This window comes from Suillus fuscotomentosus (genome assembly GCF_016647785.1).
Source record: "Suillus fuscotomentosus strain FC203 chromosome Unknown F5891scaffold_33, whole genome shotgun sequence".
In the NCBI taxonomy this organism is placed as follows: Eukaryota; Fungi; Basidiomycota; class Agaricomycetes; order Boletales; family Suillaceae; genus Suillus; species Suillus fuscotomentosus.
Window position 1 is genome coordinate 501,005 of NW_024539545.1, and position 15,281 is coordinate 516,285.

Genomic DNA, 15,281 nt, shown 5'->3' on the forward strand with positions numbered 1-15,281 from the left:
ATATTTGTTCAGCCTGAGATAGCCATATCAACATGCGTTATCATGATTCGGTCAGAGGTATGATGAAGCTGCACGCATAATACAAGGTTCGTGTCGATATCAGAATTCACCGTGGTTACTGGTAAGGAGTTGTGCTAGACAACTCGGACTCGGAGCAAAGCGTACGCGTTGTTTTGGTCCGTTGTCCAAAGGCTTCCGAGAGTTTCCTTATGTGGAAGCTGCACATTGCAAATCACTAGGTTCTCGACAAGTCTTTGACCATGTTTCAATGTGCAACCTCGTGTATGTTTCTTAAGCAGGCTACATGTAACCAGTAGAATATTCACCGAGACGCTGGTCACACTCAAGCTATGGTAGCTTTTCTGCATAGCAGCAACTGGCCAATAAACTGAAGAAATAAACTGTTACTATTAAGTAGGGCTTAACATTACTAGATGTGCTTTCGATTAATGGTACGCAGTGTCCCTGACAACCACTACGGGACAGACAAAAAAGTGGTAGTTCCATTCCTGCAGAAGGATTGTTTGAATGTCTGATCAAATATCAAAAATGCTAAAGTTTCATCCGCCCATGTAGTTTTAAAGGCACACCGCTTAGCACAAGCAGGGCAAAAATCTAGGCGAGTTTGAGGCTAAGTACCGTGACCGAATGCGCTGTAGGCCGTTATCTCGCAATCTTGTAGTCCAACGAGAGGTCATAGGAACCGCGCTCGGCCCGATACCCCCAATCGATCCTGTTTTCCTTGAAGCTTGAGGCTTGAACGTCTGCTGGAGATCAGCTGTAGGAGGCTGCTAGTTTCTTCCCATTACAGGCACCGTTAAAATGCCAAATGTGACATGTGACAGTTGAACCCGCGTGATCGGGTTTTTTAGAGTACGTGCATATGATAAATGCAGCCCGACAGGCTGCTGCAACCACTGCTGCGTGGATTATAGGCAGGTCTTTACGCGCACGAGCCTCCACACCATCTGAAGCATCTATCCTAGTCATGTGGGGGTGCCCAAGAATTTGAAGAAGAATTATGTGCCAAGTCTTAGCCTTCTGGTGAGGTCACGGTGAAATGAATCATAATCATCACTACTAACTATTCATAAACTATGACAGTTGATTTATCATAGATCAATATCATGGTGAGCAGAATCGGCCGAAAAGATTTGATTGTTGACAGTTCCCATAGTAGGTTTCCGGTTAGCCCATTTTTTTGGGTAGAACGCCATGCAAACGCCATGTTGACCACCCTTGCTGCAAGATGGCGTTCTATCATACGCCCTATCACGCCCTATCACACGCCATCACCCACCCTATTGCGCCACTTCTCCGCAACTGAGTCATATGTGGTAGAATTCTATCGGTAGTCGATCGGTAGGCTCTCTCTATGTTGAAATGCTGATAGCTATAGGCTCATTGACCCCAGAACGCTCATATATCTAGCATGAGTCGTGGCTAGCTTGAAGTCTTATCTCTTCCCTCCTACCTTTTCGCTCACGACCGCTCGCCACAATGGGTGCTGAAAAGACAGACGCTACTGCTGATCACACTAGCAAAGGCGAATTCTCCGATGTCTCAGGCCATGATGGAGAGTCTCTTCAGGGGCCCTCGCGATACACCCTGCAACGTAAACTCAAGAATCGTCACATTGCCATGATCAGGTGTGTTTAATTTTCTTCTTTTTTTCTGGCGAATTCACACCTCCGTCAAGTATTGGCGGTGTTATCGGTACTGGTCTTTTTGTTGGAACCGCAAACTCTCTGAGTTATGGAGGCCCCATCGGTCTGTTGCTCGGCTACATCGTGATGGGCACCATTGTCTATTGCGTTATGATTAGTTTGGGAGAAATGGTATGCTTGCTGCATGTCTTACACGTAGATCACATACCTGATCTTCATTTCCATAGGTTGCTTACCTACCTATACCTGGTGGTCACATCAAACTCGCCGAGCGCTTCGTTGACCCTGCGTTCTCTTTTGCTATGGGTTGGAATTACTGGTATGACTGGGCGATTGGTTGTACGTCTTATTTTTCCTCGTTCATTTTTCACAATTACTGACCTTTCACTTTTCAGCACCTGGTACTTGAGTTGGATGCATTTTCTTGACATGCCTGCTGACATTTTTTCATCATCTCAGCTGAAATTGCTGCTGCTGCATTATTGATAAATTATTGGAATTACACTGTCAATGATTCAGTATGGGTCGTCATATGCCTTGCCGTTGTTGTCGCCATTAACATGCTTGGTGCTGGTGCTTACGGCGAGGCGGAATTCATATTTGCGTGCGTACCGAGTACTATATCCCGATCTCGCTTTCTGAGATTACTGCAGATCCATTAAGGTCATCACAATCACTGGTCTTATTATTCTCGGTATAATCATCGATTTGGGAGGTGGCCCAAACCGTGACCGCATTGGATTCCGCTACTGGAAAAATCCTGGACCATTCGTTCAGTATAATGGCATTCAAGGTGCCAAGGGACGATTCCTTGGCTGGTGGGCTGTTCTGATCCAGGCTGCTTTCTCGTTCATTGGAACCGAAATTGTTGCTGTACGTTATATTCTAGGGCTATCAATAAATATATTGCTTATGAATCTCACCTAGATTGCTGCTGGAGAAGCGAAGAATCCTCGTCATACCTTGCCCAAAGCCATCCGTCGAGTATACATCCGTATATTACTTTTCTACATCGGTGGAACACTCGTCATTGGTCTGCTTGTACCATCCAACAACCCATTACTCGTATTGAACAGTGGAACCGCCCAGTCTCCATTCGTCATTGCTATCGAAACAGCTGGAATTAAATTTCTTCCTTCGGTAAGCCGCACATGGCCTTCCCTTGATTTCTTATTGACTTATTCAAAACAGATCATCAATGCTTGTTTGTTGACCTCTGCCTGGTCCAACTCATCTAGTTCCTTGTACACTGCATCTCGTGCGATTCGTGAGTGTGCTTATCCGGTGGCCAACTCATCGAGATTAATGAACTTCGTAGATGGTCTTGCAGCCTCAGGAAATGCTCCCAAAATCTTCCTTAAAACCACACGCAACGGGTTGCCTTACGTTGCTGTCCTCTTCACAGCCATTTTCTCCTTTCTTGCCTTCATGGCCGTGTCCAAGGGTGCGGGCTCAGTGTTTAACTGGTTGTCCGACATGACATCCGTCGCTGGCCTTATGACGTGGTTTGGTATTTCTGTAACATACCTCCGCTTCTACAAGGGCATGCAGGTTCAAGGCATCGACCGCAAGACGCTCCCTTACTACACAAATCTCCAGCCATACGCAGCATGGTGGGGGGTAGTTTCGACGATCACCATCTGTTTCGTATGTCAACTTTTCATATTCATTGATACTGTCTGGACTGACTATTCTTCTACACTCTAGTTCAGCGGATGGAGTGTCTTCCTCGAAGGTAGTTGGAATACTGCAACTTTCGTTACCAACTACATCCTTTTCATTACCTGGCCAATCCTGTACTTTGGTGCTCGCCTCTACTATGGCACCAAGCCCATTGCTGCAGCGGACATGGACTTCAAGAGAGATATAGCTGAAATTGTGGCGGACTCGTACGAGGAACCCCCGCCAAAGAACAAGATGGAAGCATTCTGGCAATGGCTGGTGAGCATGGCTGCACCACTTGGCAATTTTTAACATCACTAACATCACCCCATTCGTAGATGTAATTATACCTGCAATAATACATGGAGATCGATTATCGTCAAATATATCACTGTTTTTTGTAAGCCCTCAATTGTTCGACATACCTAGTTGTCGTTATATGTCGCTGCCAACTCTACCAAACACAATTACCCAGTCAACTTGATTATGACCAAAATGGGACCTTGCCCTTTGTATCTAGTGAACCTTGCGAAGAAACAAGTTTAGGTCTCAATTTCTGTCCATTGTAAGGATTCCATATCCTCTACACCCCGACTACTGCTTCATAATAAAACTTAAGGACTTACGTCCTGACATCCGTGTGACTCACTGACGCGAAGAAGCGTTATGCTTAGTGCTGCCGCGGTCCGGTCCAGAACCATGGTTCGAACCGGACTTTTGGTCCGGTTCTCCGTGGTTCGGTCCATGGTTCTCGCGCCAGCCAGAACCGGACCGGAAATTGGGGTCTGACTAAGTGCGAGGCACGAGCATGAGGTAAGAGTAAGGTCTATGCCTGTTATGAGTAAGATGACACATACCTTCTCTTCCTCCCCCTTCTCTGCTCGTATCTCTGTCCCTGCTGTCTCAAATATTCTCTTGTGAATTCTCTGATCTACCTGAATCAAAATCAACAAAATCAACAAAACAAAGTTATCTCTATCTTGATCTGAACTCTCATGGACAGATTGCATTCTGACCCGAGTTTACTCGCATGTCCAGATTTCACGAGCGAACAGCATCGGCCCTTGCGTGCACCTTGTTGGAATAGCAAGCGCGCGCTCACAGTTGAGGCACGTCATTTGTCTCGTTCATTATGTTTCGGCAAACTCGTATGTTTCTATTGTCCGCTCTTGTTATTTACTTTTCTATTGTACTTACAGAATCTATTGATCTCATGGGCCAGCGCCCTATATCCTTTGTTTCAAGTCTCAGATACTTATTTGTTCGCACAAGAGCACTTAGTCTATTTAATTAGCTATGGACTCAGACATTTGCCTTCACGCGCATGACTGAGAGTGTCTGTTTGTTCCAGACCCGCGCGAACTTGTATTAATCCTTTTAGGTTATGAGCCCTGCTCTCTAGAAAGCCTTACGTCTCATGTTTTCCTGCGAAAAAGCTGTATATTCACCATGTCTACTACTGTGCCAGTCACTATGGATACTCTGCCAACCAATGTGCCCAAACTCGACATCAAGGGCACCAACTGGGCGATATTCTCTTTGCGCTTCCAAGTAGCCATTGAAGCCAAAGAACTATGGAAGCAATTCGACGGGACAAACCCAAAGCCCGTCGGATCACCCATGACGTCTGGAGGAACGACTACTGTATCCCCTCCGGACCCTGTTGCACTCGCTCAGTGGCAGAAACACGAGAACCTCGCGAAACACTTGCTTACCCAGCGTATCCCCGACTCTACTGCGTTACGTGTTCGGAACTTGACCGACGTTGTCGCAATGTGGAAGGAAATCGTGCGCGAATACACCGAGAAGGGTGCATATGCGCAGACCGACCTTCGCACTAAGTTTTTGGAGTCCAAGTGTCCAGGAGGGGGAGATGTGCGCACGTTCCTCGACGAACTTCGCACTAAATGTGACGAGCTGTCAGCAGTAGGAGTCCAGATCGAAGAGAAAGATTACTGGTCCACAATCATCCAATCCCTCCCAAACCATCTAGCCAGTTTCGCATCTGGGCAGCTTGCCACCGCCTGACTCTATAGCCCTACCCAAACCATTGACCCCGACATTCTAATCTCTTTGATTATCGAAGAATCTGAACATCGCGGCCGCAAGGATAGTCGTCCCTTGCGTGGGGGAACCACCACTCGCCACAATGGAGGAAATGAGGCTATGGCAGCCATAGATATGTCTTCCCGCAGCCGAGGGGGTAGAGGAGGTAACAGAAGTTCCTTTCGAGGAGGAAGGGGTGGAGGTAACAACAGACCACGTCCACCATGCTGGAATTGCGGTTCCTGGGAACATTTTAAAGCTCATTGTCCCGAGCCTGAGAAAACACCAAGCAGCAACACGGGAACCAGAGGATCTGCGAACGCAGCAGCAGATGACGACTCCGAGGATGACGGAGTGTTTGCTGTCGATTGCCTGTCAGATGACGAATCCTATATCCCTGACCTTCTCTCCACAGAGTCATCAGATGAGGACGCTGATGACAGAACAGCCTTTGTTGTCAACAATGAAGACTGGTTCTCGGAGATAGACAAGAATGACTTACCCGACTGGGACACTGTATCAGCAGCTCCCAACAGTGGAAGCGACACAGATTCCTTCATAGAGCTTGCTGCTGAAGTCAGTAGTGGACACATTGATGGTCCAGTCGTTGAGTTATACGATTCCGGATCCACACACCATATTTCCCCATACTGAGAAAAGTTCGAAACTCTTTCCACTATCCCACCAAAACCTTTCGCTGCTGCCAATAAACAATGTTTCAGTGCGACCGGCATAGGAGAAATGGTAATAGAGATCCCAAATGGTGTTGACATGTCCAAGCTCAGACTTACCGAAGTATTGTTCTCGCCGGAAGTCGGATACACCCTAGTGTCCATAGGACGACTCGATGAGCTCGGTTATACTGTCATTTTCACTGATGGCAGGTGCATTATCAATGACCCTATGGAGAATGTCATTGGACAAATCCCCAGAACTGAACGGGGTCTGTATCGTGTCGTCCACAAAGCCAACCTTGATAGTGCAGACTCCGTTGAAGAGACCATCACAGTGATGGAACTCCACAAGCGCATGGGACACATTGCTCCCGCGGTTGCTCGACACCTCGCAGAGAATGGACTCATATCTGGAATAAAAGTCAATTTATCCTCTGGCGAACCTACCTTTTGTGAAACATGTGTCTATGTGAAAGCCACACGTAAGCCAATCGCTAAGGCACGACAGGGAGAAAGAGCTACTGAGTTCGGACAGGAAGTCCACACTGATCTGTGGAGACCTGCCCCCATACTGACTCTAGGAGGACGACATTATTATGTCAGTTTCACGGATGATAAGACCAGTCTGACGTACCTCCATCTCTTGCGTCAAAAGAGCGAGGCTCTTGACGCATACAAGAGTTTTGAGGCCTGGTGCGAGAATCAGCACAGCGCCCACATCAAAACCCTCCATTCTGACTGAGGGGGAGAATACTTAGGGAAGGCTTTCATTGCGCACCTCCAGGCCGCCGGCACCACGCAGAAGCTGACTGTTCATGACATGCCCGAGCACAATGGCGTTGCCGAGCGACTAAACCGCACACTACTAGAGAAAGTTAGAGCCATGCTCCACGACAGCGGCCTTCCATGCACCCTCTGGGGAGAGGCAGTCAGACATGCCGTCTGGCTGAAGAATAGCACCCCGACAAAAGCTCTCAACGGCAGTACTCCACTCGAGGCAGCAATGGGGAAGAAACCAAACCTTAGTCGCCTCCGTGCCTGGGGCTCCAAGGTTTGGGTAAAGAGAGGCCATGGAGACAAGCTGTCTGACTGTGTCGATGAAGGACGTTGGATCGGCATTGATGAGGCCAGTGAGAACAGATGCCATGTCTATTGGCCATCCAGACGCACGGTTACTGTCGAAAGGAATGCTTACTGGGATCCTGCGGAGGTAACGACGATACATTGCAAGGGGGAGGAAGAAGATCAGAGTCCAAACGCAATGATATCGTCGCCTGAACACTCACCTCCTGGCCCTATCCCACCAGTAACAGCCCCAAACATCCCACTGACTGTCACCCCATCCAGAATCCCCATCCTGTCAACTTCGCCAGCGCTTGACATGGTTGCCAAGCGAGTCCGAAAACCAAGCCAACGGGTCCTCGACATCATCACCAACAGAAACCCTGTCCCCAAAGGCATCCAGCTGGCCACACCAGCAGTTGCTGAAGGAGACCTGGCCGGAGCAGAGGCCGCTGCTGAGAAGTTGATGGCGATTTTGGAAGCAGAGGACGACCTTGCAGAATTGGCGTTAGCACTGAGTGAGTTCATGGCTGATGCTGAAGCTTTGGAACCTACCACTCTAGCTGAGGCGAAGCACCGTCCAGACTGGCCCCAATGGGAAGCTGGAATCCGTGAAGAGTTAGCCACACTGCAGACTGCCGGAACATGGAAGCTTGTTGACCCACCTCCTGGTGCCAACATTGTAGGTTCAAAGTGGGTTTTCCGTGCTAAAAAGGACGCAGCAGGAAACATTGTGCGATACAAAGCACGCCTAGTAGCTCAAGGTTATTCCCAAGTCCCAGGGATAGATTATTTCGACACATATGCACCTGTTGCCACCCTTGCATCCATCAGAACCGTCCTCGCACTTGCAGCTCGACTGGACATGGAAAATCATCAGATCGATATCAAGGGTGCATATCTAAATGGAGAACTCACCGACAAAGAAGTTGTCCACATGCGCCAGCCTCCCGGTTTCAAGTCGACGGACCACCTGAAACACGTATGTCACCTGCAGAAGACCTTGTATGGACTAAAGCAGAGTGGAAGGAGATGGTATCAGAAGTTGGTGGAGATATTGGTGGATAGGATTGGACTTACACGATGCGATGTTGACCAAGCTGTGTTTTTCTCACGCTCTTCACCTGACGAACTCATTATCGTCGTAGTCCATGTTGACGACTGCACTATTGCAGCCTCTTCAATGGACCTCATCACTGAAGCTGAAAGACAAGATACGCACCTGTGTGGAGATTACGGACTTAGGAGAGCTCCATTGGCTGCTGGGCATTGAAGTCACCCGCAACTGCGACAATCACACACTTTCCTTATCACAGAAGGCATATCTCGACTCAAGTCATACGCTGCTTCAACTTCGAGGAGCTGAAACCAGTCTCAAACCCTATGGAGCCTAGTACAAAGCTCCACTCTGGCCAATCACCATCCACCGGCGCTGAACATGCTGCCATGCACCATGTCCCATATCGCGAGGCTGTTGGATCGCTCATGTACGCCTCCCTCGGTATCTGTCCTGACATTTCTTATGCAGTTACTACGGTATCTCATTTTTCGAGCAACCCCGGACAACCGCATTGGGATGCCATGCTGTCACATATACCGCTACCTTTTGGGAACAACGGACTTAAAGCTAACTTACGGAGGGGTAGAGAATGTGTTGACTGGATACACAGACGCTGATGGAAGTATGGGAGAAGACAGAAGGGCTGTATCAGGGTATGCATTCCTGATAGACGGAGGAGCGGTATCATGGTCGTTGAAACGCCAGGAGATAGTATCACTATCAACCACCAAAAGCGAGTATATCGCAGCGACACACGCCACAAAGGAAGCCCTATGGCTGCGTTCTTTCATCGGACAACTTTTGAACCATTCACCGAGCCTATCACTCTCTTCTCGGACAATCAATCAGCAATCGCTTTGACCAAAGACCATCAGTGTCATGCTCGTACGAAACACATTGACATTATATTCCATTTCATTCGTTGGGTAATTGAGGAAGGAAAGCTTCGACTCATTTTCTGTCCCACTGTCGACATGATTGCCGACACGCTCACAAAAGCGCTACCATCACTGAAAGTCAAGCACTTCACGTCTCAACTCGGACTATGCGCAGCTTGAGGGGGAGTGTTGGAATAGCAAGTGCACTGTAGAGACTCATGCCTCTCATGGCGTGACATGGCAGTTTCCACCAAGGAGTGCATAGCACGAACTTGTAGTGTCACTCTGTGCGCTACCCGCAGCTATCCCTATACGAGGCACAACTTTCCCACGTAACGCGCGCTATGTGCGCACCATTCCCACGCTTCGCGATGTATACGCACGCGCGCGTTCCCGCGCTTGAGTGCCCTATAGCGCCAGCCATCCAGAAGCATCCATCCACTGTCCACCAAACCCTCTAGTGCGTATATGTCCATTTCTTTTATTAGCATATCATTCCACCTCTATTTTTATAATGGACCCTTACTTATATATATCTTCACATACCTACTCGGTAGCGCTTCGGCTCCACATGACCGCGCTTAGGCGCGCTATATAAGCGCCGACACAAGTTTTCCACGGAACTTTCACCTCTCACTTTACCTAGTACTTACTACCTAGAAAGTCGCAATAGAACTCTATTCCTTTACATCTCGCACTCTTCTCTTATATTGCATTATATTATCACTTAAGCTTAGTCTCTCTACCATTTCCGCACGCGCGCGCGCGCTTTCCCGCGCCTTCGTACCTTGCACGCACCTGCGCTTTCTTGCGCTTCGCTTCGGTGCGTACCTCTAGATTTTTGCTGCACTCACTTCCCTTAAGGGTCGAACTCGCTTGCCACCTCAAGCATAGCAGACTAGGCAACACTCGACCTACGACATTTTTAGATACAGTTAGGAGCATCTTTTGTTCCTAGCAGTATTGTTGTTTCTACAGCGCGCTCGCAGTTGAGGCGCGTCATTTGTCTTGTTCATTATGTTTCAGCAAACTCGTATGTTTCTATTGTCCGCTCTTGTTATTTACTTTTCTATTGTACTTACAGAATCTATTGATCTCATGGGCCAGCGCCCTATATCCTTTGTTTCAAGTCTCAGATACTTATTTGTTCGCACAAGAGCACTTAGTCTATTTAATTAGCTATGGACTCAGACATTTGCCTTCGCGCGCACGACTGAGAGTGTCTGTTTGTTCCAGACCCGCGCGAACTTGTATTAATCCTTTTACACCTTTTCTGTCGGTTACGGTTGACGATGCTCAGGCGACCAAATCTCTTCGGTTAGTGTGGGTCAGCACTAATGAAGATTTGCGCATACAATGGTGACAGCAGCTCGCTGAAGACGAACATCTTCGTGCCGAGCAACATCATTTAGCCAAAGAAGAAGCTATTTGCCTCCAACAAGCTCGTCAGCTGGAGGAGGACACAGCTCGAGCGGATGAATGGAAGAAGAACAGATTCAAGCACACGGACATTCTTATGCGCCCTCACCCTGACACCAATGAGGACGAGGCGTTCGTGTCCGACTTCGCCTTATGGAAAATAGATAAAGGACAGTTCGTAGAGTTCTATTACTGGACCAACAACGGTCTGGAGGAGACTCTTTCTTCCCAAACCACTAGGGATGACGAGGGCTTGATCCCTTCAGAACAGGATGGTTCTACTGTATGGATCAGCGCAGCTGCCTCTAAACCATCCAAAAGGGTAGTACCAGATCGGTTTTTATCCCCAGCGGATTTTGCTCAGGCAGTTCCACGCATCGTCGCGGCTCTCGAAGAGTGGGATTGGCCTCAACAACGAGTTCTAATGCTCTCGCGGTTTTGGGGTGCCATTGTCACTCACAGATACTGGAATTCCAACGATCTTGTGGCCAAACGGGCATTGATGAATTCCCAGGAAGAACAGCGCCAGGCCTGGCACAATGCAGTTGCTTTAGGCTTCCTTGTTTGCCTTCGCATTCACTGTTATTGCAGCTAAATCCTAGCTCTAACGTTCGAGCTGCTCCAAGTGAGACTCATTACACTCAACGTTCGAAGTGTTCACGTCATTCCAAATCCCCGCGCAATCAGACTCCTGCAGCATCTCCGAAGAATTCCAACTCTCAATCCACTCGTCCAGTGGATTCGCATGCAGTTTTTTGGGACGGCACACAGGGTACTCATTTCCCAGCCGTGTGCACCGTGTGCCTTGGATGGAACAAGCACAGCTTCATTGAATGCACCATCGAACACTTGTTGGATGGTGCATTCCCAACTGTTGCGACACGAGTCAACAAGCAGCTTCTTGTGCAAGGTTCCGACAAACCTTTGTGTGTCGACTGGCAATGAGCCCGTTGTATCAGTCAGTCCCACAACGACCGACACATTTGTTTGGGCTGCCTTGCCACCACTCATGGTGCCCAAAACTGCTCTCGCGCACAGGCAACTTCATCTGATCTCACCATATGATCCTACCATTTGGGAGTCTCAACTTCGCATGCACAATCTTCTCGTCAGATACCTGAATCTTCCATATAGTTTGCGGTTTGGTTTTAATCTCAACTTCCCTCACATTGTTCATACACAAATCCCCCCTAATAGTTCTTCACTCCTTGTGTTTCGTGACGCCTTCGACACCATACTTGCATGTGAGCTTGCTACTGGCTGGTACATCGGTCCATTTACATATAACGATGTAGAGAATCATGCCTCTCATGGCGTGATATGGTAGTTTTCACCAAGGAGTATACAGCACGAACTCATAGCATTACTCTGTGCGCTACCCGCAGCTTTCCCACGCAACGCGCACCATGCGCGCACCATTCCCGCGCTTCACGATGTATACGCGCGCGCGCGTTCCCGCGCTTGCGCGCCCTATAGCGCCAGCCATCCAGATGCATCCATCCACTGTCCACCAAGCTCCCTAGTATGTATATTTCCATTTCCTTTATTAGCATAGTTCCACCTTTATTTTTATCATAGTTTCTCACTCATATATATTTTTACATACCTACTCGGTAGCGCTTCGGCTCCGCATGAGCGCGCTTAGGCGCGCTATATAAGCGCTAGCAGTACATACTACACTGGACCTTACTTTTCCCTTGAACTTACTAGTTATCACCCACTATTTACTTAGCAGTACATAGTAGAAGTCTATTGGTCTACACTTTGCATCTATCTTTTCTTATATTGCTTTATATCATCACTTAAGCTTAGTCTCTTTTATTTCCGCTTACGCGCGCGCGCTTTCCCGCGCTTCGCGCTAATACGCGCGCGCGTTCCCGCGCCTTCGTACCTTGCGCGCACTTGCGCTTTCTCACGCTTCGCTGAAGCGCGTACCTCTAGATCTTCGCAGCACTCGCTTCCCCTAGGGTCGAACGCACTTGTCTCCTCAAGAATAGCAGACTAGGTAACGCGCGACCTCACAACATTTTATAGATACAGTTAGGAGCATCCTTGTTCCTCATTGTATTGTTGTTTCTACAACGAGTTACTATCTCTCCTCGGTCCTTTCCAATGCTCCCCTATATCAATTATACCCAAGACCGGGAAACCGGGAAGATTTCGTGTCATTCAGAATTTCTCTTTTCCGTTGGTGCCTTCATTGGCTCATCCGAATCTGTCTATCAATGCCAGCGTTAACTTGGATGATTTCCCATGTACTTGGGGGACATTTGATACTGTATGGACCATCATTTGCTCTCTCCCTCCCAGATCGCAAGCAGCAACTCGTGACGTTGCAGAGGCATATCACATGGTGCCCTTACACCATTCTCAATGGCCTGCTGCAGTTCAACTTCCTGGAGGAGACTTTTGCGTGGATACCTGTATTTCCTTTGGCATGGGACCCTCGGCTGGGGTGTACGGTCATGTCGCTGATGCAGGCCTTGATCTCTTGCGTGCCATGGGCCTTGGGCCTCTTATGAAGTGGGTGGATGATCACTTATTTTTTCGCATTTGTTGTGAATACCTCACCAGTTACAATGCCTATCGTGCGTCAACACACTTGTTATTGGCTCGCTCAGGTCCACAAAAAACGGGGGGACGTATTTGGTACAAGGGTGAAGTTTTTGACAACGAGTCATTTGACGTTTACGCCGAAGATTGCCATCTCCCGCTGCAAGACCTCTCATCATCCTCGCCTCGTTCCATCCTTGACTCTAACTTCTGCTTCTCCTTCACGGACATCACTTGTGCCTCTTTGCCCTTCGGCTATCCTTGAGAGCCAATGAAGGACACTGCATTTTCCTTCGAGACACTCTTCCTGGGCTTCTTGTGGAGCATCATTTGTCTCACAGTACAGTTGTCAGTGGCGAAGAAGGAGAAATACCAGGCAGCTATCACCGAGTGGAGATCAAGGGAAATGCACGTCCTTTGGGACATACAGAGACTTTATGGGAAACTCTTGCACACTTGCTTGGTCATCCCAGCAGGACGTGCTTATCTCACCACATTGGAGACCATGCTTGGAGTTTGCAGTAGTAGTCCGTTTGTGCCACACCATCCTGTTCGACACCTCAACAAGGATCTCAAATGGTGGAGTGCGAAACTTAGTCTCCCTTTCGTCGGATGGCCCATCACTCAACCACCTCCCCTCCTCGACATTCATGCCTTCTCAGATGCGAGCACCTCTGTTGGAATCGCAGTTGTTATCCATGGGTATTGGCGTGCATGGACACTTCACCCAAACTGGCAATATCTTGATGGCCAGCACGATATTGGATGGGCCGAGTGTGTCGGGTTCGAGCTCCTTGTCCATGCAGTCCTCAATAGCAGGAAACATGATTCCCCCTCGCATTTCCGTGTATTCTGTGACAACCAGGGTGTCATCAATGGTTGGAAGAATGGGAGGAGTCGCAATAGGGCAACCAACCTCGTCTTTTGTCGAATCCACAGCCTCCTTGAATCCCAGGGGCACGGTACATCCTTCCATCTCTGTTATGTGCCCAGCAGTGCTAACCCTGCAGATGGGCCCTCTCGGGGCATCTTCCCCCCCATCATCTCCTCCTTCTGCCAATCAATCTCCCAGGTGACCTCCACAAGTTTATCTATGAGGCAGATCTCTCCACGGGGACTTCCCCGTCGTCATGCCAGGATCAACGCTCCTTCGTTGATGAGTCCACAGAGCCCGCAGACATCTGGGATTGGGGAGAGCAGCTCCTCGAATTCCGTGATACCTGGTGTGATTAGTGTGTCTCGGTTTGCAACCAACACTCCCCTCACAATAGTGAGCACCACTGCACAGCCCCGTCCTTACAATGCTACTCTAACCCCCAACCTATCGCCTTTACGTCCGCATTGTCTTGCATGCGACCATCTCCATTTATGGCGTCCTCTCCAGGCTCGTTCATGTCTTGACAACACCAGATCCTTGGTAAACATATCTGACAGTGACATCAATTGGATCATTGTTGTCCTCGCACATTCTCATGCTGCCACTACTTGAGAGACATATGGTTCTGGACTTCTAATATTCCATGTCTTTTGTGACGCTCGTGACATACCAGAGGAGCAACGCACTCCTGCATCCCCCATCCTGATTTTAGCCTTCATTGCTGCATGCTCGGGTTTGTATTCTGGGAAGAGCCTCGAGAATCACTTCTACGCAGTTCAGGCGTGGCACTTGTTGCATGGTCTGCCCTGGCTCGCGAACCATGACCAATGTACGTTGGCCCTCAGCGGCGGGAAATGTTTGGAACCAGACACTTCCAAACGAGCTAAGTGGGCACCTTTTATGACCGACATTTTGATCGCTATTTGTTCAACATTGGATCTGACAACTCCCTTACACGCAGCCATTGACACATGCCTTACCACATCATTCTACACTATCGCACGCATCGGGGAATTCACAGTTCCCTCACTACGAGCCTTTGATCCTCAATGCCATGTCAAAGTCAGTGATTTGCAATACAACATTGATTGTCATGGCTTTCATGTTGCTGTTTTTCATTTGCCATGCACCAAAACCTCTCGCGTCGGCGAGGACATCTATTGGCTGTGCAGTCAGGGCTGTCTGACCCTCAAGCAGCCTTGTCAAATCATTTGGCTATCAACCACCCTTCCATTAACGCACCTCTGTTTAGCTGGCAACATCACATGGGCCTTCGACCTCTTACAAGGGGAGAATTCGTTAAATGTATTCAATCTGCCAGCAACAAACTCGAGATCAGCTCATTGAAGGCACACAGTCTCTGTATCGGCGGTACTTTGGAAT

The 15,281-nt window shown here is 48.6% G+C and overlaps 2 protein-coding genes across 2 annotated transcripts; both read left to right on the plus strand.

Moving 5' to 3' along the window:
* Positions 1-1,500: 1,500 nt before the first annotated feature.
* F5891DRAFT_953892 (amino acid permease) lies at positions 1,501-3,641 on the plus strand (the record flags this gene model as incomplete). The annotated part of the gene is made up of 9 exons (XM_041375222.1): positions 1,501-1,649; positions 1,700-1,838; positions 1,895-2,003; positions 2,127-2,271; positions 2,321-2,540; positions 2,595-2,807; positions 2,859-2,934; positions 2,986-3,314; positions 3,375-3,641. The coding sequence occupies 9 exons, from the start codon at positions 1,501-1,503 to the stop codon at positions 3,639-3,641; spliced, it is 1,647 nt and encodes a 548-aa protein (XP_041225009.1).
* A 6,873-nt stretch (positions 3,642-10,514) lies between these two features.
* F5891DRAFT_954009 (uncharacterized protein) lies at positions 10,515-11,063 on the plus strand (the record flags this gene model as incomplete). Its single annotated transcript, XM_041375228.1, has 1 exon — positions 10,515-11,063. A coding segment is annotated over one exon (549 nt), but the record flags the coding sequence as incomplete, so codon positions are not given.
* Positions 11,064-15,281: the final 4,218 nt, after the last annotated feature.